This window comes from Sylvia atricapilla, chromosome 1, assembly GCF_009819655.1.
Source record: "Sylvia atricapilla isolate bSylAtr1 chromosome 1, bSylAtr1.pri, whole genome shotgun sequence".
NCBI lineage: Eukaryota > Metazoa > Chordata > Aves > Passeriformes > Sylviidae > Sylvia > Sylvia atricapilla.
The window spans coordinates 47,294,486-47,318,705 of record NC_089140.1 but is presented as its reverse complement, the minus strand read 5'-3'; the positions used below and the strand labels follow the sequence as shown (position 1 = coordinate 47,318,705).

Here is a 24,220-nt window from a genome sequence, read left to right as displayed (position 1 = left end):
CTCATTGTTTGCTTTTTCTTTTCTTTTTTTTCCCCCTAAATGCAGAAAAACTTCACTGGCCTAAGACAGAGCTTTCTAGGAAATCAGTCCTGAGTCTGGAAGTGTATAAGCTGAACATTAATAATGAAAACAGTCTCCAGCATCCACCTTCCGGCATCCTTAAGGACATTTTCACAACGGGCACCAGCAGCTACAACGTCCTTCTGCAGAGCAAGGAGGAGAAGAAGCACCACGCTCAGAAGCCGCCGCCCGCCCACCACAAGAAGCACAGGAGAAGCACCAAGTGCGGCTGCAGCTGCCGGGGCGGCGAGCCGCGCAGGGTGCCGGTGGCGCTGCCCGGCTGGTGCTGCGGGCCGCCGCTGGGCCCCGGCGCCCTGCCCGCCGCCCTCAGGCTCTCCGGCAGCCCCGGCGCCCTGCCCGCCGCCCTCAGGCTCGCCGGCAGCCCCGGCGCCCTGCCCGCCGCCCTCAGGCTCGCCGGCAGCCCCGGCGCCCTGCCCGCCGCCCTCAGGCTCGCCGGCAGCCCCGGCGCCCTGCCCGCCGCCCTCAGGCTCTCCGGCAGCCCCGGCGCCCTGCCCGCCGCCCTCAGGCTCGCCGGCAGCCCCGGCGCCCTGCCCGCCGCCCTCAGGCTCGCCGGCAGCCCCAGCGCCGCGCCGCCGCGGCCCCGCAGCAGGAGCAAAAGGCACTCCGGCCTCGCCAGGCCGAAGCAGGCCCAGCCCGCAAAGAGCCGTGCCAAGGACGGCGATGCCGCTGGCCAAAAGCTCTGTTTGCTGGCGGCGATCAAGCCGTCCAACGTGGAGAAAGAGAAGGTTAAATTCTTCGGCTCGGATTTCACGTACAATCCTCAGTTTGAGTATGAAAACCCTGCTCTGCCAAACGTGTTAGCTAAGCACAGCCATGCATCCGACAGATTCCTTAAGCAGGTATAGTTACATTTATTCCCCTCCATTTCCAGTGATTTTTTTCTTCCTACACCTAATTGCCATTTGGCTTTGCTTGTAGCAAATAATTTCTCCTTATTCTCCCCAGCTGTCTGAAAAATGCATCAAAGATGAGAATGCGCTAGTAGAACTGAAATAAAATCTTACTTACTAAAAAATTTAAAACCTTTCTAAAGGTTTTTAAAGGATAAAAGGGACAGTTCCTTCTAAACGGGTTTACATGAAACATAATTTAAAGCAATAAAGTTTTCTAGGCAAAGGAACAGGGTTCAGTAGAGGAAAAATACAGTGCCTAAATAGGCAGAGGAATAAGTGAGCGTAGAAATCCTGCCAATCCTCTTGGTGACACAGGGGTTAGCAATTAATTCAGGTCATCGTTATTGGATAAGCATATGTTGATGTTCCTAGTTTTAATCAACTTTGAAAGGGTATTTGAATATGCATTAGACTCAATTAAGCAGCAGCCAAATTCCATTCCAGAGAGAGGTAAATTTTAAGAAGATAATTTTGGTTTTTCATAACACACAGCCACGCTGGTAACGTAGCTACAGACATTCCCATTCTGTGTAACTGCCTTGGCTTCCTACCTGAGGTACAAAAACACCTAAAGGAAAAAAGCCTTGATTTCAACTTTGACCTAAGTGGCAAAACCCAGTGCTTATCTCTACAGTAGCAGAAGCAGTATTCTTCCTACTTTTGCTATTTTAAAATGGTTTAGAAGATTTTTTTATTTTAAAAATATTTAAATCTTATTGTAGTCTGACGAGCTTTTCTAAACAGGGACTCTTACGTTTTCAAGTGATAAGTAACTTGGGAAGACATCTTGCCATTCCATGAGTTTCACTTCGTGATATGAATATTTCACTTAAAATGAAAATTCCTGGTGGAAAAGATACATAACTTAAAAGGACTAGGGACTGTAAGAACTGATCCCTGACTTGTGAGCAGACTGATTTTTTTTCTTTTTCTAAATCCAAGAATGTACAAAAGTGTTACAACCCGTTACATCATTGTATTGATAGTCTCCATTTTCACATTGAAAATAACTGTAGATTTTAACAACTCACTTCCTGGGTTTTCATTAAAAATTTATTTTCTTTATGAGAAAAGGGAACAGCTGTTCTATTCTTAAAATTGTCTTCCATATTTCTGAACAACAAACTAAGTCGTAATGACACCAAATAAAACTTCTCCTTGACTAGAGCTTTTTATTAGGTTTTCCTTTGATTTTTTAGCAATATTAGCAACATAGATGACAGCAAATCAACAACTTCCAATTTGACAAACCACATTTAATACAAATTATCCCATATAGTGTGGGCTAGCAGAGCATTAAAATTCCTTTTATGCATGGTGATTTTCTGGAGCAAGCCTGTGTTTGGTTTAGCCTTCTTTTAACAAAAATCCCTAAGCCTAAATACTGAATATTTTAATAACAAATGATTCCTCAATATTATTCTGATATGTTACTCTACCTTTTCCCCTGTCCATAAAAAGTATGGAAAAATAAAGGCTCTGTAACAATTTTATAAAAGGCAGTGAAGGATTTAATATTCAAGGAAGTGTGACATTTCTGACAATTAATGAGAAAAATGTAAATTGTTTCACAAGATTTAGTCTGAGTCACTAGAAAAGCATGTATTCAAAGTTCAGCTCCTAAAAATATCCAGCAGAAATACTCTGCACCTAAAAATGCCCAAACCAGCAGCTTTAACATAGCTCCAAGGCCAGCAGGTGTCACTCTCTCTCTTTTATCTACAACTAGCTTTAGAAATGTTCATCTCCACGCAAATTTGAATTTCATTTCATGCAAATTTACTATCCAGAAAAAGCAGCATTAATCAAAATTTTAATCAGCAAGTACTGTAGGAGCACTTGCTTTTCCTCATTGCTATTTTTTATTTCCACACAGATTTTACTTGTCAGAAGAAACACGTAGGTACCTTACAGGAAGTTAAGATCAGAAAGGATGACTTCAGTTGCGAAAAAAGTGCTCACAGTATCAAGAGCTGGGTCTTGCAGTAAAAACTCAACTGTGTGTAGTCATCCTTTTTGCTACAAGAAGGTTCAATTCAGTTTTGTTGGGGTTTTTTTTTAAGCATATTTGGCTTCTGTTTATTGCTCCACTTATTTTAGAAAGCCTTGGTAACTGTGAACAAAGTTATTCCTATTTTTTTTCTACAAAAGGTGCTCATGGCAACTTATGCTTGCCTGCTCTTTTATGGGTAAAAGCTGTAAACTCAGCTCTTACTGACCAAACCCACCATTTTATAGGGGGCTTTTAGGATACTTAAGTGAAATGGGCTCAAAAACCTGACATTTCAGAATTTTGGGGAATTTTTCAGTCATGTCAAAAATCTTTTTACCCACAGCTGTGCATAGCCTGCTAGGACATTAAAACGGATTGCGTTTCCTTATTGCCCTTTCTGCATTTATGCATGTCTATGAAATTGGTTAATACAGCATTACTGAAATATGTCTGGAAGACAAATCACACTCTGCCCCATTTATTTTTTTTTTTTTTTTTTAAGGCAAAGAGCAGCACTGAAGATTTGCAAACCATTAACCCAGCAGTGCTGCAATGGGGAACACGCAGGCTTGTGAGCACCTACTTTACCCCATGCCTCTTCTTAAATCAAAGCTTTTAAACCTTGGGCACAGTCCAACACTTTTATTGATTGACTTTTCACAGAGAAAACATTTTTGAGTTATTAATGCATTTGGAAAATGCTAGTTTTAGTGTATGTCTTCTCATACTGTGTTCTGTTTGCTGCTCTCATCCTACTTTATGGTATTTTCTTCATAATAAGGTTTTTTCACAAGTCACACAATAAGGTGCCTTTAGGGAAGTAAACTGGAGAATAGAAAATAGCGTGCAGATTTGCACTCTTCGCATTGGTTATCATATCTGATATTACAGAAGTTAATTCTCTTACCACTGTGTTTCAAGGTCACTACAGCAACTCCCTGCTCTACAAGTTTTCTGGCTCAAAATACTTACCCCTCATTGTAAAGTTTCTTAGAACCCAAAGTGTTTAATTTTTTTGCTCAGATGCTAGAGGTGGCAATATTTGCTTAGAAATAATTGTTCCCATTGTTTGCAGAGCAGATGAACTTAAAAGTTGCAATTTGCAGAGCCAAAATCAGCAAGTTGCAATTTTGGGTAACCTGTTTCTTTGAATTGTACAAGGCAGCAAGAATTCTATTTCTATATACATTTAAAAAACCGACAAACCCTCTCCCCCAACCCGTCGTCAAATGAGTGATCCCCCCACCAAAAGAGTTATATATCCTCTTCCCTTGTACTCGTAAGAGTATAGCAGTTTTGAGTTCATAAATAAACCAGTTACACTATATTGCAAGCGTTTGTGACGCTTTTTAAGGCAATAATAAAAGTAACCTACAATTAGCAAATTTATCAGCTGTTGGGAAAAAATTAGGTGGAGCTGGAAGACTAAACAACATGGCATTCGACGCTGAGTAATCCTTTGCTATGTCCAAGTGATGTCAAACCTTAGGCATGTGGAAGATTCAAGAGCATGACACTGTCTGTAAAAAGCACTTAATTGTAAACCACTTCATTCTCCACTAGTAACAAATTCCCTTGTTAACTAAGATTTATAGGTAAGGTGTGCTAATACATAACACAAACTATATCAGGCCATCCAAGTGGCACAGATTCTCAGGCTCTGACACCAACAATCTCTCTTCCCCTAGAAGAGACTAATAGATCATTTCTGGTGATACCACAGTAGGAAGATAGCTTTACTTCAGAACAGTCTCATACAAAAATCCAGTGAGTATTAACTCCAAGTTCTTTACAATCTAATTTAGAAATTTTCAATTAAAAATATTTCTACCGGCTCTAAATTACTTAAATGTGACCTTTATACCACAAGAACAAGCATATAAAAGAAAACCCCCCCTATAAACACTGACTAAAGCCCAAAATACTACAGCCTGAGGGAACTAGCCTCAAAAATCTACACTTACCTTCCACCCTCCATTCCTCTTGAACCAAACAGCCACCATGTTATTGCTGTTGATTAAACTAACAAGCTCAGCCTGCTACTAAGCATTACCTAATGATGCACCTTGGAAGCTTTTTTTCCCCCCAGCAGATAAGTTATGCAGGAAGAAGGGCAGTGGTGTGTGTGTCTACCTTGTCTGTCTTACAAATCTCAGCAGAGACTGCAACCCCTTTGCAGCAGAGATGTTTCTGAATGCAGGATGAGCTGACTCCAACAGGAGGCTGACTCCTAGAGCACTGAGCCCCTTCTCTGACTCGCTTACCTCACACTACCCACAAGAAGTTCTTATCAGTGCATATTTCTATGACAACTCTCAATCACTGAGCTGTGTTGCTGAACATGGGTGACTTGGGATTCAAAGACCTACTTGGCTATAAATAATTTGTTTTAAAAAGCCGACACCACCATAATCTAAACCAGTCAGTTAAACAGCCTTGCCTTGCTTATCTTAGTGCTTCTGTGGTATTATTTGAGCATCAGTAGAGTTTGCTGTGCAAGGCAGCTTGTCTTGGGATTGCTACTTCTTTTGGCACTTTTTGGTAGTGATCAGAGGGATAAGCAGACATTTTAGGTTATATTGAAAATAAACAGGAATCATTACTCTTAACTAATAATCTGGTACAGCCACATAGTTCTTCCATTTTTTTTACTTGTTGCTGAAGAGTTTATAGTTTGGCCTTAGGAACTGCAGCAGTACCAGTGTTCTGCTGGCCTGGAGGCTGGAAAATAAACTCACAGTTGGATGCTGCAGTAGGCAGCAGCTGGCACACTGGTATGGATTTTCCCCTTTCCCAGCAAGTTCTTGCAACACCTGACTGAGTCATCTCACCTTGTAGGCAGGTGCAGAATCCCAAATTAAGGGCTTGGTGTTGTAGTCTCTGCCTGGAAACCAAATATTTCCCAAACCTTTTCCCCTCAGGAACCACCCCCAACAGGAGTGGTTGTGGCAAAAGGTGTCCAAACCAGGAGCATTACTGGGGATGGGGCTTAGCTCAGTGTCAGGACCATCTGCCACTCCCCAGAGGTTTGTGTGCAATGTGTCTGTGTGTGATGGCTCTCCTTGTTTGTTTTGGTGCTTCCAGCCACACCTGCCCACTTTGAAAGAATTTTGAGGACTTCTTTCTGTTTCCCTTGAAACAGAATCAAGAGAGAAGGTGATAGAGATGAGCACCCTTCTTAGTAATTTATGAATATCTGTTCAGCAATGAGGAGTCTTAAGCTTAATGACTTTCTCAGTATGCAGTAGTTCAAACTTGAAACACCTATCTGAATGTGGATGGAATGCCAGGATCTGGGTTACCTAGTGTGGCATATAAAGAGGTTTCCCCTTGAAGCTGTGAACTCTGTCAGGTTGAGGTAGGAGGGGTTGGAGTGGGTCTTTGTTTCTTCAAGAGGACCTGTGTCTGAAAACCTGCAATTTGTATTGTGCTGTTGATTCAAGCGTCTCACAGCATCTAGGAAAGTCTTCAACAGCCCAGGAAGAGCTAGAACTTGAGTCTCCTGACTCCCAAAATCCTGCTGCCTCTTGTAGCATGGAGGTCTCAGCTCCAGGGAGTTTGCTGTTAGAGACAGCCAAGCAGGAGGTTTGATGTGTTCAGTGCTTGTTTTGTCACTGTTTGTTGTGATGAGGTGGTTTTAGAAAATGCCTGCACTCGAGCTAAGGTCAGAGAGTCCTCTGGGATTTAATTTCAAATGAACTTAGGCATCCTAGAATTTAAGTGGGTACTTAGTGTTTAGTCTTATAGATTGAATTGAAATCTAATGTCAGCGAGTTGTGAAGACAAATTTCATGTTAGAAGATTGACTGAGAGATGACTTCTTCCAGAGTGAACAAATAAAGTTAATTAAATGTTCACAGAAATCCGATATACCAAACAACTAGTAGGTGACATAAATATCTTAAGAATCTGGCACCTGGCAAAAGGAACTGAAGAACTGTTATCCTGAATTATTCAGGCTACTGGCTGAGAATAAACTTCCTGGAAAAAGGGTGGGAATATTTAGGTTACTTCTTTAACCAAGGATTTTATATAAGACAGGCAAATGCCTCAGCATGTGCAGACACTGAAAAAATAATAAAATGGACAATGTTTATGGGAGATAAAATTAATAGGTAATTTAAAGAAAAGGAAAAATGGTTTGGAAAAATATACAAGACAAAGAAATACTGAACATTAGGTGCAATATTTCTTTGGCATTCAGAAAGTGACATTTCCCTCATCAAAAAGCTATTAGACGTTAAGAATATGTCTAGCTGTCATTTATGGGTTTCAGTAGCAATTACTCATAGTTTCAACTTGAAAAACATTAGAGAAGGATTGTTCATAGCTGTGAGAGATAAAAAATTAATCCAGTTTTTATGGCAAATCAGTCAATCTGCCAGTGCCAGAATTACATAACTGGAGACAAACATCTTCATTAAGGGATATAAGTATATAATGTAAAAAGAGATTCAGTCTGCTAGATTTTCACCTTTACTGTTAGTGGTATTTTCTTAGCAAGAACATTAATTTATTAGGGTCATGCCAGGAGTTTCTGTCATGAAGTTTATGACAAAAAGCTATTCCCTGTAGCTGGACTGTTGCTGGGAAAGAAGTTATTCCATATCACATTTTCTTTTAAGGGTGTGAAATTACATTCTGGAAAGCAGATAACTGGAGATGAGCATTTCACACTCCACGAATAAATCTTCAATATGCATAGTTCAGATCATGGTTATGGGCATTGTGCTAAACTTTGCACCTACATGGGACTTCTGGCAGCAGTTCATAGGAGAATTGTTGATACCACTCTATTTATCTCATTAAATAGGCCTTCATTTTGGAGGGTTGTAAAGAAGTACTGTGGTTTAAATGAAAAGTTTAAATGAAAGTTCTGTAAATAAAAGTTCCTGCTCTCTCTCCTCCTTTCTCACACAGACACCCATGGTACAAGGGATTTCATTGTAAGGAGACATTTTTGGTAGAAGAATTGTTGTTAAAATTACAGTTACACATCTGCTTAATCATGGTTCAGTGTTCCTAAATTAGAAAATGCCAAGAAATGAAGTGAGATGACAGTAATAGTTGATATTTTCCAAATTCTTTGGAAAAACATAAAAAGAAACATGCTGTCAAACTGCAAATGTCCTGGAGACCTCTTACGTCTGTTATACCAGGCAGTTGTACAACATTGCCAAAATTAAAGAGGAAATGGGTATTTTTTCACAAGGCTGATAATCATCTCATCATCACACTGATGTATGTGTGTCTAACATGAGTTGATCAGAATCTTTTTTCAGTACTTTGGCATTAATGTACATCTGAAGATGGTGTAAATTCACTGCAGAACATGTCAGCATGTATTAAATAAGCACAGCCTGTTAGTGACTGCTAGTGATTTAAGAAAAGAAGGATTTTAAACTAAGAAAAGAGGAGAGATTGAGAGGGAGAGAAAGAACGCAAGTGTCAGTCTGACACAGGGATTTTACTGCACTGATATTTGCTGTGCTTTTTCATTTTATAGTCCATTAATATTATGAAGCGGACGTTGCAGAAATATGGAAGCTATGAAAAATTTGAACAGGCCACTGGAGGCAGCTTGCTGACCAAAAGTCGCATCTGGAATCACGTCAGGAAGTACATGGTGAAAGAAGGCTGTCTTGGTGAGGTAAGTCCTACATTGGATCAAGAGAGAAACACTTATGTAGATCTTAGACACTACACATGGATGGACCCAAGAGACCATCTGGGAGGCCTTTCCTCCACAATTACAAGAATATTCCTTACATCATACTTTTCTCATGGCTAAGCCCAGTCTAATGTTTGAACAATTGAAACGACACAAATTCATTGTGAACGCTTCAGTCGTCTCTCTGAGCCTGTTTCCTGATTCATATATGCTTGTTCTTAAACTCTCTTCTTTTGGGAGTACCCAAGAACGACACCCTTCCTTCCCTCCTTTTTTCAGCTACTTGGAGACCAGCACATTTCCATTTATTCTTCAGTTCTGCCATCTGTTCTCCTGTATCAAATTATTTACACCAAAGGAAAGAGTTAAGAAAAGGCCAAGAAAAATAAGCAGCGGCCCAAAAGAGTGATTTATAAGAAGCAACACAAATGAAAGTGACATAAGTGAATAAAAATGTCTGAAAGAGCTTGTTGAGTTGGTTTAAATGCTGGTTTTTTTCCTGGCTTTAACCATCTAATTTTTTAGAGCCCTGTGAAAAAAACTTACTTTCTATATTCAGAATTTTAGAAGACCAGTTTGATGAAGTTATGTGAAATTGCTTGGAAAAGTCAGATGAAATTGAATGTATAAAAAAGGGATCAATCCAAATGAAACCACCAGATGACAGAGTTAAAGAGTTGGATGAGATCACTGGCAGTGAGCAAGAGGAGTCTGGAATCATGAGACAAAAATTAATTTCCCAGAAACTAGGTTTAATTGGTAAACATAGTATTATTAGGAGAAACTGATAAACTCATCGCACATTTTTGTGAGACTTTGATTGGACACTGCTAACCAGACTTTACCTGTGTTTCTACGAATGGGATTAATAAACTACAGTTTAGAGCAAGCAGAAAATATTTGTGTGTTTTGTCTTTCCCTGTGCTTTTATCTCCCTCTTCATTTTTGGCTTGATTTGACTTCATGGCAGCTGGATCCTACATCCTCATCCAGCAACCCATATCCTTCTTAATGAAATGCTTCACTTTTTCTGTGAAAATAGGATAAGTACATCATGCTTAGGATGGTCTAAAATATGAAAATACTCTCTCCAGCTGAGCAGGTGTTAATAAAACTAAGTGGCACCTTTACATGCTCTGGAATTTACCTATTTTTCCTGCATTTTAAATGCAAGTTTTATGGGGCTGACCATTTGCTGTTGAACTTGAAGCTGAATGGTGAGTTTTGAGTACAGGGAAATGTTATATTCATGTCTTTGATCCCTGGGTCCTTTATTTGGATACTAAAAAAAGTAATCTGTCTTTAAAGTAGTCTCCCTTGTTCTCTTCTGAGCAGTACTGTTTCTTTAGGCTTTACATAATGAGGGAAAGGTGCTTAATCTTCAACAAAGGGTTTCCCTTTTCCCTCTCAGTCACTTGTTTAAAAAGGCTTTTTGAAGTCAAATAATAAAATATATCAATATGCATTAGTTTCCTTCTCTGCCAGTTTTTGTTTTGATTACCAGTTTTCTAGGAGAGAACAGGAAAGCAAAAGCTGTTTTGCTGTGTAGAACAAAACAGCACCAGTAGTCCAGTATTTCAAGTCTGCATCATGTAACAGGAGGAAAAGTACACAGTATTTCCCCTCTCATTGAAGTGGCTTTAGAATTGCAACTGAAATGCTTTCAGACAGCTAATTATATAGATACCTAGTGAATTAACATGTTCTTATCTGGTATTTTTCAGTTCTCAATAATACTAAGATAATTCAGTGCATTTCAAAAACTGGAATTTTCTTTAATTTATTGTGCATGCAACTGCTCCCTACCCTCTGAGTCTACTCAGTGTCACCATACTAAATTTTTTCAGTCTCATGTTGGTCTGTCTTCACCCTCACTCACCCCATCAACTCTTGAGGTTCTGTCAGTAGCACAGGTGAGTAGGACAAACTCATTCAAAAGGCTCTCTCAGGTGATTGCTGATCGCAAGACAGAGTTCTGGAGGACAAGAGAAATTAAATAATGGAAGGGCCAAAGGAAAAAGCAGGAACAGGAGGGGGAAGAGAGCTCTTTCAGTTGTACCTGAACTCTCTCCTCTTCAGATTGTGGTCCATCTCACGGAGGACCTGCTGTCCCGAGCCTCCATGACCGTGGTGAACGGCCGCCCCACTCTAACCATCAATGTCTCCACCGCGCGAGAGCACTGGCTGGAGGGGATGCTGAGACACGAAATTGGTATGAGCATGACATCCCTTCTGCAGGCAAAGGGGAGTACTTGCATGCATTCTTACTTACAGCACACTGGTGGGCCAGGCACTGGACAGATACCGAAAGAGGGAGAACCCCTATCCAAAGAACCTGTGCTGGAGGTATGCTAAAGGAAAGAAGAAACCTTTTATTACTGCAGCATGCAGTAAAAGGATTCCTAGGGTTCATGGGCAATACATTTTAGGTCCAGAGCCAGCTTTTGAAGTAAGACTACCAGCTAGTCCCACTTACAACTGAAGTTCCCATGCCAAAGGAATCTTGGAGCAGGCAAAGAGTAATCCTTTCAGATGATGCTAGCGCAGAGACTCTGCTCCAGGGCATACTTTCTGTGCTGTCACTGCTCAGGGACGTTTTGCTCATGAGAGCAATTTTTTTTTTTTAACTACTCTGGAGTTTAAAAAAAAGAGGAAACAAAAATAGTGTGACTGTTAAACCTTGGCTCCAGCCATGTCACTTTACAAACCTGCTCCTGTCACACTGCTCTGCTTGCAAATGTAGGCATGCTTTAGGTATGAAGAATTTACCCAGTGATCCCTAAACTGGTGTAAAATTGCTGTGGTTTTGCATTACACAAGGTTGGCCCAGCCCTGTGGAAAATTTCTACTAATTTTTCCGTGCATCTGTTTCAGCTAAGTACACAAAAAATGGATAAACTTGGCTAGTGCCTGATTATCAACTGAAGAATAAGCCTTGCAATTACCTAGAACCACTGTTACTCATATTTTAAGGGACATAGCATGTTCCAAGGCTGCAGTAGGGCTGTTTGATCACCTTCAGGGGGCAACATTTCTGCCCTTTTACTTTGATTTTCCTTCCTGCTGTTTCCTACAATGCCTAGCCTATGCCAGAGACAATTCAGCTTGTAAGAGTTCTGAAAATTTCTTTTTACAGATTTAGAAAGTCAAGTCCTCCTGATAGTTGCATTCCTTAAGCATTTTCAGGAATTTCACGTGCAGTCAGCAGGTGAATATTTGCATGGTGTATATATCTCTGACAAAATTCAATGTTGTAGACAAGGCTAAAGTCATCGCTTTTCCCAATGCCCAGTCCTACCAGCTCAGAATTCTGAAATGGGTATCTCCTTATCTATTTTATAGTGTTTTGTTAATCTTTGGATGCTATGGCTCCAAGTCGCACTAACTCCTTTTATTTTTATTTTTTTTTCAGGAACTCATTACTTTCGGGGTTGTAACAACAACAGCCAGCCTTGGTGCAACCGTAATGGACGTAGAAAACATGGGTTAAAACCAATCAACCCCACAGAAGAAGGGCTGGCAAGCATTCACAGTGTCCTGTTCCGCAAAGACCCTTTTCTTTGGAGAGCTGCCCTGCTCTACTACACAGTCTACCAGGCCAGCCAAATGTCCTTCAGTCAGCTTTTCCAGGATGTGGGGAAATTTGTCAAGGACCCCAATACTAGGTGGGATTACTGCGTGCGGGCCAAGAGAGGGTGGACTGACACTTCACAGCCAGGTGAGTTCCTCATTTGTGTTCTCTTATTTGTACTTCAGGGAGGTTTTCGGAACACAAAGCTCCTTAATCATGTCACACAGTAAAAGCTTTGCAAAAGGAAGAAATCGGACTCCACACTTTCTGAAATGGGGTCTCAGGAATTCTGCTGTGGAAGAAAAGGCTGAAAATGCTCATGAGTGAGACCTTCAAGCTGAATCAGTAGAGAACTGGGTTTTTTTTTTTTTTTTTGTGGAAAGGAAACATATGCAAAACTTTGAAAAAAATTAATGTTCACAGTTTGACCTGCTTTGTACAGATGTAATGTCGCCTATGTTGTTCACGGGCCCTATAATCTATCTTCTATCATCTATGTTTGATTTCTTTTTCTGGCTAGTGGGTTTTCCCTTCAAGCTAGTTTTCGGAAAGGTTTGCAAGGTCAGGGATATAAATATCTAGTTTTTAAAAATAAAATTGTTCTGCTTATAATGGCTTCTGAAAACATGCTTTGAGCAAACACTGATAGAGTGCAATATGTCTCCATTCCTTTCAGGCTGTTTCAATAAGGACCAGGTGTACTTGGATGGCATCCTCCGAATCCTGAGATACAGGGAATCCATTGATTTCCATCTTCTGACAGCCCTTGGAAAGGTGACTGAACTCATTATTTGCCAAGGGTACAGTTTTACCATTTCAGCAAGCCTGCCTGTAATGAGTTGTGAGTCATGGTGCTTTTACTTTGAGCTAGAGTTCTCTGCTCTGTACAGCACGTTCAATTGCACTGTGCAAGTTGCAAGTATTTTAAGGTCCTAAAAGTTTCTACCAGCTTGTCCTCATTCTTCACTTATCAGATTAAGATTTTTATGGTCATGTTTCTCAGACTTTCCTCCCTTGATGGAGTACTACCTGACTTGCAGTACAATAGACTGCCTTGGCCAAACAAGACAGGTACGAGATAAGACAGTGGTCCTAGCAGAAAAAAACCTGAGCCAATTGACATTAATGCACCTCGCTTCCACCACAAAGAGTATTTAATCTCAAAGTTCTCTCACTGATCACAGGTGTTTTTCAAAAATTAGGTATAATGGTATTTTTCAAAAATATTTTTCAAAAATGAGAATATTGATATTTTTACATTCATAGAATATGAATGAATTTTAGGTCCATTCTAACTCCCATAGTTTTTTTTTTGTTCTCAAATCATCCTAAGAAGTTTTGTCACACTTCCTGAACCAAATCCTTGGGTTGCTAAGCTTTCACAGTTCATTAAGCAGAGTTCATACTCACATAAACAGGGAGTCAAATTGACTTGAGCTTGAATCTAGAGCTGGTATACCAACATTTCTGCCTACTTAGCAATCAGTGGGTGATAAATGAAAGGGGCGTATTATGATAGAGGGTTCTGGTCCACATTTGAGTTTTCCCTTTACTGTCAGAAACATCCTTATTGATAAGCAAGAGCTATTTAGGTAACTGAACCAAGTTAGGAAGCTTTGAAAATAAAATCACACTGTCAAATAAGTCTGCAACTTTCTCTCTGAAATTTCATTTTGGTTTAAGCCTGCTTAACTCCACACAGCTTCTGCCCGTTGAACCACTGAACAACATTTCCTTTACTGCTTTATGCCTGTCTCTCTTCAGGGAGTCTGCAGGTTGTCAGGCCCTTTGAAAAAACACACTAAGTAATTCCTTATAAAATTACAGATTCCACTATGATCCACATTGCATGGCACCCACATTAAGGGTCTACAAGCAGTTTGTTTCTAGCAGTATGATAATTTATGAGTGATTGACTTTACAACTTTTGGAATCAAGGGATCTTAAAATGTATTCTGAATGGTGTAGCTTCAAACATCTGCAGTCAAGCTGGAAATTTGTGTATCAGAGCAATGTCTGCTCCCAGCATCACAGATTAGTTGAGGTCTGGAGAGATCTCTCAACATCATCTAGTCCAACTTCCATGCTTAAGCACTGTCAGCTAGAGCAGTTTACCCTGGACCATGTCCATTTGGGCTTTGAATATCTCCACTGATGGTAACTCCACAACCCCTTTGAGTGGCTTGTACCAGTGTTTTTCCACCCTCATTGTACAAAAGTGGTTTTTATTCAGATGGAATTTTGCTCATTTTAACTGGTGCCCACTGCCTCATGCCCTGCCAGTGTGTGCTGGTGAGGAGAGCCCCATTCCCGTGTTTGTACACTCTGACAATTCCTGTGGGCTTGCTTTTCTCCAGGACAAACAGTTCCAGCTCTCTCAGCCTTTCCTCACAGGAGAGATGCTCCAGTGCCTTAATCATCTTAGAGACCCTTCACTGGGCCCACTCCAGTATCCCTGTATTTTCTCATGAAAGAGAGAAGTATAAAACTCGCACTGGGATCTAGCCTAGTGGTTTATCACCGCTTTAAATGGTGGATTTGTTTTTTTAACATGGAATGGGAGGATCAGGTTGTTCCAAAGGGAGCATTAAGCTTGCCTGGCACATTTTCCAGGTCCTGCCTTCCTGTTGCTTCTGACGTTACTAACAGTGTAGAAGAGTGTGGTGTGGATACATGCAAGCTGTTCAACACACCTAGAAGTGACTAAGGAAAACACTTGAAATCTGAGAAAAGGTGCTTCTTAAAAGGAGCAGTTTTAAAACTTTGCAAGACAGAATCAAACACAGGAAGCACTGCAAAATATTCATGTGGTAACTGCATGCAAATATTGCTGAAGAGAATGCAGATATTGGGTTCTCTTGAGTACAGCATAATTACCAGAGTCTGAGAAAGTAAGAGCAGCTCAATATCACCTACTGTTGTTTCCCAAGAAACACATGAGCACATAACAAAGAGCATAAGTAAGCCTGTTTTAGCCTCAATCTTTTTATCTAGTACAATGACTAATAACATGTGGGAAGGAAGACAGCCTATTTCCACCATAGGATGAGGTTATGTTTTTGATCTCTTCAGAATGTCAGTTTGGTAATTTTTTAGCAATTTCAAGGACTGGGGAAATGTGCCCCATTCAAACCATATCTCGGATTATAGATACATGTTTCTTGTTTGCAGCAGTGACAGAAACCTCTGAACATAAATATGTGGGGGGAAGGATCCTTTTTCTTTCTTTAGGTAGCAAAAGGGGAAGAATTTAATTGAATGTGGTGCTGTGTCTCCAGACTGAGAGATGGTATGGTTTTGTAGAGCTCCTCTGTATCCACTTCTAAGAAAGTTAATTAGGGGTAATGCCACATGATCTTCAAACAGCAGTATCTTAGTGACTTGAATAAGCCTGGGCATAGGTGTCTCTGTTTTCTTAATTGGGAGCATCTTGTTCTTGCAACTAGAAAAGCACACTTGTGTACTCCGATGCAAGTGATTCTCTTTGTGGACTTTGTTCCAATTATTGTCACTGAGATACACACCTGTCTCTATGGATCAGGTTTAGCAATCTGGATTACACTGTCCTGTCTTTCCAGAAAGCCCTTCCATGCCCCTTTCACATCAGTGAATCCTTCATGTGCCCTTTAATTGCTGCTGGGTAGAAACCATCACCTGCCAAGAGGGCAGGCTGCTTCTAGGGAAAGCAAACTATGCAGGACTCAGGTTCTTATAAGAAACATGGGACAAAAAGGTTGGAAGGAGCAGGCTCCACTCAAGCTACCTGGCACAAACCTCCCGTAGAGAAATAGGATGTGCCAGTTAGTAAGCACAGCAAGGCTGTGGGCTTTGCCAGTGCATATGCTGCTGTCTGCAGGGTGCCCAGAACACACAGCTTGGAGACAAAGTGACAACCACACAAATTTCATCACACTGGACAGATGCCCAAGGAGTCCGGCTCTGTGCTTCCACGGCAGCTTGTGCCCAGCCAAGGCATTCATCCTTTCTGGGCAATCATTCACAGCATCTTGAGCTACTGTGGTTAGAAGTCCTAGCTTTTAGAATCATAAGACTTTCTATTTTCCTCAGGGAAAAAAGCTATCAGGTCCTGTAAGAGCTGCAAAATGAGAGTTCAGCACCAATACCCAGAAGGCTCTGATGCCACAGGGCAAACCCAGTCTCCACTCTGCTATTGTGTGGGGAAAACAAAAAAACTAAAGTTGGGATGCTTAGGTGGTGTTCATGCTGTAGTTAGTTACTAGAGGTGCATTTTAATTCAGCTTTGCATAAGCACATTTACTGGTGAAAACGAAACAGCCCAGTTCAGGTCAGCTGGCACCACACGTTTCCCAAATTGTTTCCTGTTCTGTGCCTGTCCTGCCCTCCCTTTTGAGTTCCTTAGTCTTTTGCATAGTGTTTTATTCCATTTTCATGTAAATTTTTCTGCTTTGTTGAGAAGACATTGCAGGACTCACATGTGCTCCATCCTTTCCCTCTCTATTCCTCCAGCTGCTGTAGATGATTCTCATTCACATTCCTACAAATCTGTTTACTGATTGAATCAAAAACAGAATCGGGAATTATGAAGGCATTTGCTAAATTTACACTTCTTTTGCATCTTCCACTGAAGCACACAATTGCTCATGTTTACAGGAGGGAATTTATAGCAGCAGTAGAGAAGCAATGGGACTGTACTGCTAAATTGACCCATGTCCTTCCTTACAGATCTCTTATGAGGATGTGGATCGCCTCAAAGGATTAGCTGTGACTGAGAACATGAGGGTGCCACACTTTTTGCAAGACCATGCTCGGTACATGGAACATTTGAAAAAGATCATGGAAGTCAATGAGCTGACTGATGAGGAGCTCCAGGATCTCATAAATTAACAGACCTCCATTCACTTATGGTGTGAGGATGTAGAACTGGACTTCCCAGAGCTTGCGAAAAGGGACTTACAAAGGATGGGAGGGAAGAGTGGCCAGAATATGTGGAATTCAGATAAAGCCCCTTTATGTCCTTTTGTGTTGTGATTGTATACTGATTATTTTTAAAGGGATTGTGCATTTTTGTAAAATTTGGCTTTGAAATTCCTCTGCAGTGATCTGTCAAATCATCTATGCTGTTTTGTCTGCTTGGTATAGTGCTCAGTGCTGTCCCTTGTAATATATTGCCTTTTCCTTCCCAGGTTAAGAGGTGGAAGAAAGGAGACAGAGGAGAAATTCCCCCTTAGTTCACTTTTGTTTGCCTTATCTTTGGTCATAGCTGTCACGGTTCATAGCAACAGAACTGCTGTAGATTATGCTGCTTTGCTGTCTGCATAACTTTCCCATTTAGTCGTCATTACAATGAAAACAGAAAGTTTAAAAACAGTGCACATAAGCAGGTCTTTGTGCCACAGGACTGGTCTGTAACATTACAAAAAGTTTCAGGGTTGTTTTTTTTTAATGAGATGATTAGTGTTTAAAAAAAGAAAGAAAAGGTAGGTAGTGCTGTTTTAATGACTGTAAGCAGGTAGCAAACCTTTCCCCTTCATTCCCTCAAAAGGTTACATCAGTCTTCATCTTTATCTGTACAGTACATGTTTCAGGAGGCTGAATTCTGGGAAGGGCCTCCCACCTTTGGGGGGACAACCATAGCATGTCTAGGAAATTCAGCATGGCAGTGTTTTGGAAGGAGGATCGAACAAAACTGTGATTTCATGACCTGCGGCTCTAAATAAATTTAGGAACACAGGGCCACGATCCAGCACAGCAGGCAACACTCGTTTCTTTGTTGGGCCACCTGAGCTTACAGGGGATCACGTCATATTTTTGAGCAGTACCCCCACATTACAGCAAGCTTGAGCTTCCAGAGCTCATTTCAGAAACAAGATGTGACTGGGGGAGAGAAGACAACTCCCAAGTGCCCTATTCCTGTGTTCCAACAGAAGTGCTGTACCACTCTGAAGCAACTTTACCTCTGTTTTAACTGGTGCTATATCCAGGACCAAGGAGAGAAAGCTCCTTACAGCAAAGAGCTTTCTCTAGTCACATGATTAATAACTTAGATGATGCAAGAGGGCCTTCTACATAAACTACATTTTTTGGTTGTGGAGTATTATGGAATTGGTGAGGCAAAGTATATAAGTATTCTGACGAAGGGTTTTGTTTTAGTAGACAGAACTTTTCAAGAGGTCCTCTGAACTCCTGGGAAGCAGCTGTGGTCAGAGAGGCTGAGCAGAAACTAGTGGGAGCCTTGGACAGGGCTTCTGCCCTTTCTTGCACTGCTGCTTTTTCCCACTGGTAACAGGCCTGGCATGGGATAAAGTGAGTAGATGGAGCCAAGGTTTCCTCTGCACCACGTTTGCATGGACCTGAGCCATAGTATCCCTCCCTTCTCATCCTATTCTTTAATGTAACAAATGCAATAACTCTCCCACCTTGTTTTACAGTAGGATCTTGAAAACACATTTTCTGACTCATAGGAAAATCTGTGAGGAAAAGGTGGTGGTTGGCTAAGAGGTCTGGAGGTTTATGAATAATCCCATAAAAGGAGCTGCCTTTCAGATGCTGTTGCAGGTTGTTTGCAGTGGCTGGCTGCCTACTGCAAAAAAGAAAATGTGTTTAACAAGCATAAATTTACTAAATTTAGTTATTTTCAAGGCAGGGACTGAGAACTGCTTGCAGCAGCCTTAATTTTGTGTTGCATTGTTCAGGAGCTGAAAGCCTTTCAGCCTCTGTGTGCTGTTTTCCCTCCTCCTTCAGGCTGTCTAGTTTGATCCCTGGTGACTTTGCCTGCCCAGCTTTGTTTTAGAGCTGTGCAGAGCAGACACAGTGTTGCAGCAGCCTGACAGGAACCATTTGCAGTCAGTCACACACACGTGCTCCAGATTTTGGCTCCTTTGCCAAAAACAGCAAGAAGGCCACATGAGACTGAAGTCAAGCCAAGGATTACAGTCAAAAGCTGTCTTTGGAGTAAACTGGGCAAAGATCATTTGAGCTACACCCTGGAAAAATCTGGCCCACTTTGCTGACCCTGGGGTATGCGAAAGGGACAATCCTTTAAGAAAGAAACAATTCTGAACTGATTTCATTCTGACAGGAAAGATCCCTGCCTGTCTCCCATGACTTCTGTATAAGCAAAGTGATTTCCCTCCTCGCACAGTAGTAGCAAGGGCATGTGAATGATGTGTCCTCAGAACCAGGAGGCTGTGCTAGTCACACTTCTGCCACAAAATGCCATGCTTGCAGGCCTGACTCTTTTACCACTCTGTAGCCCTCAACACTACTATAGGCCTTTTTGATTTACTTGAAACCTGCATCACCTGTTTTGCAAAACAGTAGGTGCCATTAAACTTCCATTCTTCATTATTCTTGAAACAGATTTGCCTGGCGCAAAGTTTGGAGTCTGGAAGTGGTAAGTATCAATATGTAGCAACAGGCGAAGCTGTCAGCTTCTATTTTTGGCATCAGACCTGTCATTCCTCCTTTGTAAAAGTGTTTAAAATTTTGAAGTGTACCTTTTGTAAATTTTCCTGAATTTTTGTTTTTCACTATAAAGAGGCTGGTTAATGAGTTGTGGTTCTGAAGTTCTGTGATAGTGTGTGGACAGCAGTGGTGAGCAGCAGTGAGCTCATGTCACTGCAGTTTCGTGGTGTCAGTGCTGTGTTGGCAGCCTTTCCTGGCTGCCTGTCTGGTTGCTTTGCTGTGTATCTATGTCTTGCTATGTTATTCTTATACAGAAACCTAGTCGGCATTGGAAAAGCCTCCCCGTTTCACCAGACCAATTTTGAAAGGCATTTTATACAACTTTTACAAATAAAGACAAAATAATGACAGAGATGAGAATAATGAAGTGTTACATCATGTTGTGTGAGAGGTTTACTTTCTACAGTGGCCTCGGCTCTACAGCAGCTTGGACATCCTATGTTGTGTGTGGAAGTGGTGCCTTTCTGACTCTATTTTCAAAAACATTACTTAGGGTTGGGGTCATGAAGGGTCTGTTGAGGTCTTACACTGGGTATGGCTCTCCCTGCTCAGTCAGAAGGCCTGGCTGCTCATCAGGAAATTATCCATTCATTTTCTAGGATATGGTCTAAAGCAGCATTGGAACCTCTTTGCTGCAATGTAATTCTCAGCATCATCCACGCAGGAAATGGCAACTCCAAATGTTCCACTTGAACACTTTGATCCACCCCTCAAAGCCCCCCCTCCTCTGCTACTTCATTCCAGCACTCCCCATCCCCTCTCACATTATAAAATATGCCTACTTATCTCCAGGGAGTCCCATCATCTCCTTATGGCTCAGCTCCCTCATGCGCAAGTAAGGATAACATTCAAGGGTCGTGAGTTCTTTTTAATGGAAATATTTTAAAAGTCAATTGCCAATTTGCCTTGCAAGGCTGCTAAGTATTATCGCACCATATTCCCTTTCCCTTGCTAGAAAGTTTGAAAAACATGGCCTGAAATCAGTTCCCTTCATAGGCTCCCAAACCACCACTGTTCTCCCTTGCCCCGTGCATCCCAGATACCCCTTCTGCAGCATCAGCAGGGTGAAACACAACACTCACCCATCACTGGGCAGCTGCATTTTAGTACTGAATAAATCCCACATTTGTTACAGGTGATCTGCAGGACCAATGCAGCTCTGAAAGTTTTCTCACAGCACTCAAGTGCCCGGCATATGAAGCTGGATGCCCTGCCAGTAGTTTGAGAAGCAACTTAAGCACCAAGGTTCTCTGAAAGGAGGGAAAGATGGAAATCGTTTATTCTGGAAATGAGGATGGAAATCTGGCAGCCCATGAGTCAGAGTGGAAGTTGAGAAAGACCTTGTCTAAGCCAAGAAAAAGGCAGAAGGAAACAGCTGGAATGATTCTTTTGTTTGGGGTTTTTCTGTTATTCATTTATTTCCTTTGTCTGTTCAATTTGGTTTTTTTAAGGGAATTGTCATTTTAAAGTGTATTAATACTTTTCATAATACATTAACACAAAATTAAGTTAGGTTTTTTTCATATGCAGTTTAAAATGGGTATGTCTGTCTTTAAGATACAGAAGGGAGACTATTTTGGCTTTGCTGAACATTTACAGACTTCTCACAGTCTATGCTAGATTAAATCCAGAAAATCTGGATACTGAATTTTTAACCCACTCATTTACATTGGTTCCATTGCAGAAAGATGTCATCAGGATTACCTTTCAAGGCATAGCCTTACCCTTCCCATTAAAATTGTCCAAATTAATTTTCTAAGCTGCTGCTGAAATAATTTGTATCTTCCCCAATCACACAGTGCCTCTGAGACACTTGAAACATCTTTTTAAGAGCATTGTTTCAGCTCTTTAGAAGTAGGAAGTGGAGAAACTGAGGCTGAAGTTGGAACTGCACTGACCACAGCATGAAGAAGGAAAGCGCAGGAGCAGAGAGCCCACAGATAAGGCTCTCGTGAGTGAGCAGGGTCAGGTTGTACAGACATGGCTTTGAAAAGAAAAAATTCCTGAAAAAGTTGGTGGTGGGAGAAATGCAGATGGTGGCACAGGAGGGCCTGGCATGAAGCCACAGTACTCCTGCCATTCCCCAGGGTCAGAGTGGGATGAACACCTCCCTGCAGGGACCTTCTCCACTGGATCTGTGCAATTCCACTGCACAGTACAGCAGAGCTGGGCTCATGTTCAGGCTCTGTCCCAGCAGTGCCCTGAAAATGACACTTGGAGGGTCTCACATTTATGCTTTAGGGCCCAATTTCCATCCTGTGGCAGATTTCAAGCAGTAGACGTGTCAGGCTGTTTTCTCCAGCTTGCTGGCTTATTTCTGTCTTGTTTGACTTTTGTCCTGGTCTCTAGCACTCACCTATCAGACTGTGTTTTTTTTAAATCCTAATTCTTCACATTCCTTTTTTATCTAAGGAATATATTCAGTACCATATCATGCCTCTCTGAGCCTAAAAAGTAAACTCACTCCCACTCCCCAAAAATCTGCAGATGATCTGTAAGTCAACCTCTTCTTCCTCTCCTCCTGGCAGTATTTTAAAGCTAAGCTCCCCTGTATTTTTCATCTTCCTATATAGTTTTCAGCCAAGAAGCTTTTCCAGGCATGGGCAAGATATGTCACCAGACACACAGGACCATGTGGAGATACCCCCAGTGGTGATTCACTCCTCCATCTGTTATGATCCCTCCTTGATCTGAAGGAGTCAAGGTTCCCCCAAAAGAGGGTGTGCAAGGGTACCGAGGTGCACAGCCAGGCACCTTTGAGTGACCTTTGTGGGAGAGCCTGCTGAGAACTTCGGGCAATAAAAATTGGAGGAGGTAAAGTGACCACTCAGCTGCAAGGCAGCCTCTCTTGTCTATAGACAAGGGAGTAAGGAGGTCTGAAGGAAGAGCTTCCCTGCAGGCCACTTCCTAAAATCTGGTGGGAAAGTGCTCAGAGACCCTGGTGCTCCTTGTGTTTTCACATAAAATTTTAGCAATGTTGCAGTTCAGGTCTGTGCACATTCCGTTCTTTTCCCTTTTTAAATGAGGCCTTTCACACAGCTGATAAAGAGAAATTTGGACATTCCTCAGCCTGGGAACATCTCATTGTGCAGGGTTATGAGATGGCCAGAAGGATGGGTCATCCAGGATGGGTCATCCAGCAACATATTTCTTAAGTGTACACCTAACCTGTAGGTACTTTAGAGTAAATCCTTTTAGCTACTTCGATTTTACCAAGGAGATATTTTACCTATAGATATGGAGGTAAAAATTACTGAAGGCTTAAAACTCAAAAAACCAGGTAAGCAGACAAGGGTTTTGTCTGCAATTGTGGTCTTGTTCAGCTCTGTGGAATGTGGGATGCAACTCAGAACTGCTGAATGGTGACAGTGAGAGCTGCACAGTCTGCCGGCATGGCCCTCCAGTCACCCTGAGAGCAACCAGCTCACAGAAACCTGCTGCTGCATCTCTTCTGGGGATGAAAAATGCTGCTGCAGGCTGTTTCCCACAAGAGCCCTGATTCACAGTCAGTGTGATTCCTCACATGGGGAAGAACTTTGCATTTTGCTTAGGAAAAACAAAGACCATAAACCTCCTATAAAGATATTCCCATCTAGAAACTCTGTACAAAAGTGTTAAAGTCAGTGGCCAGGAAATGCCTGCATGCCTTTGCCTTGCTTCCTGCAGCTAAGGGAAAGCTCATAACCTAAATATGGTACATTTCCACCTGATTTCTAAGTGCTTAAATTTATGACCTTGACGTGCTCCCAGCTAACAGCAGCTGCTGACCTGGGAGCTCTGCTTCCCATCGCATCTGGCTCCTGCCTGTGGCCAGCATGCTCCATCAAGACACCAGGTTTAAAACCAAAAATCAGCTGATGTCAGAAGGCAGCATTTAGATGTCTAGCAAAACCTTGAAGTCCCCTGGACTGAGCCTTTCCTGTAATTTTCTAGGAACACTGAGTCCACTTAGGGTTTAAGAGTGCTAAGACCAAGGCTGATTAGCTTGCACAGTCAAGCCTCCACTCCTGCATGCACTTCATCAGGATTTATCAACCTACTGCTGCCACAACCTGGTTCTTGGAAGTTCATCTCCAGGACAGTTATCTGCTTGTGTTTGCTCCTCAGATGTTTTAGCAACTCTCCAAACCCTCCTTTTTTAAGTGGCTTGTAACACTGCAGTGTAACAATGCTGCAAAGCCAAGTGACCAAATAGACATTTGCCAAGTAAATTCTTTTATAAAGCCCACAGGGTTTCACATGAAGCAAATAGGACAGAGCAAAGAGGAAAGGAGAATAATTTGGTTGAGAGTAATTTAAAAGCTTTCATTGTGAGGTGCAAAGAGGCCAAATACTAGACATGGCCCCCTCAGCCTTTGTGAGCTGGGTGCTGCTTTAAGTTTTTTCCAGATGCTACAAGGTAGAAACTCAAATGTGTCCTTCCAGGAGCCGCCTCTCCTGCCAAGAAGGAGGAGTGAGTTCCCTGCAGAAGCCCTCACTGTGTGATCTGACCAACCACAGCCATCACAGGGGGGACCACAGGCTGTACATCAGCTGTCACCATGTCCCCCTGGCCAGTGGTGGTC

The 24,220-nt window shown here is 41.8% G+C and overlaps 1 protein-coding gene across 1 annotated transcript; it reads left to right on the top strand.

The window, feature by feature from the left end:
- Positions 1-836: 836 nt before the first annotated feature.
- On the top strand, positions 837-20,005 carry MATCAP2 (microtubule associated tyrosine carboxypeptidase 2). Its single transcript, XM_066321903.1, has 6 exons — positions 837-920; positions 8,474-8,617; positions 10,718-10,850; positions 12,051-12,356; positions 12,886-12,983; positions 16,914-20,005. The coding sequence occupies exons 2-6, from the start codon at positions 8,486-8,488 to the stop codon at positions 17,073-17,075; spliced, it is 831 nt and encodes a 276-aa protein (XP_066178000.1). The 5' UTR covers positions 837-920; positions 8,474-8,485; the 3' UTR covers positions 17,076-20,005.
- Positions 20,006-24,220: the final 4,215 nt, after the last annotated feature.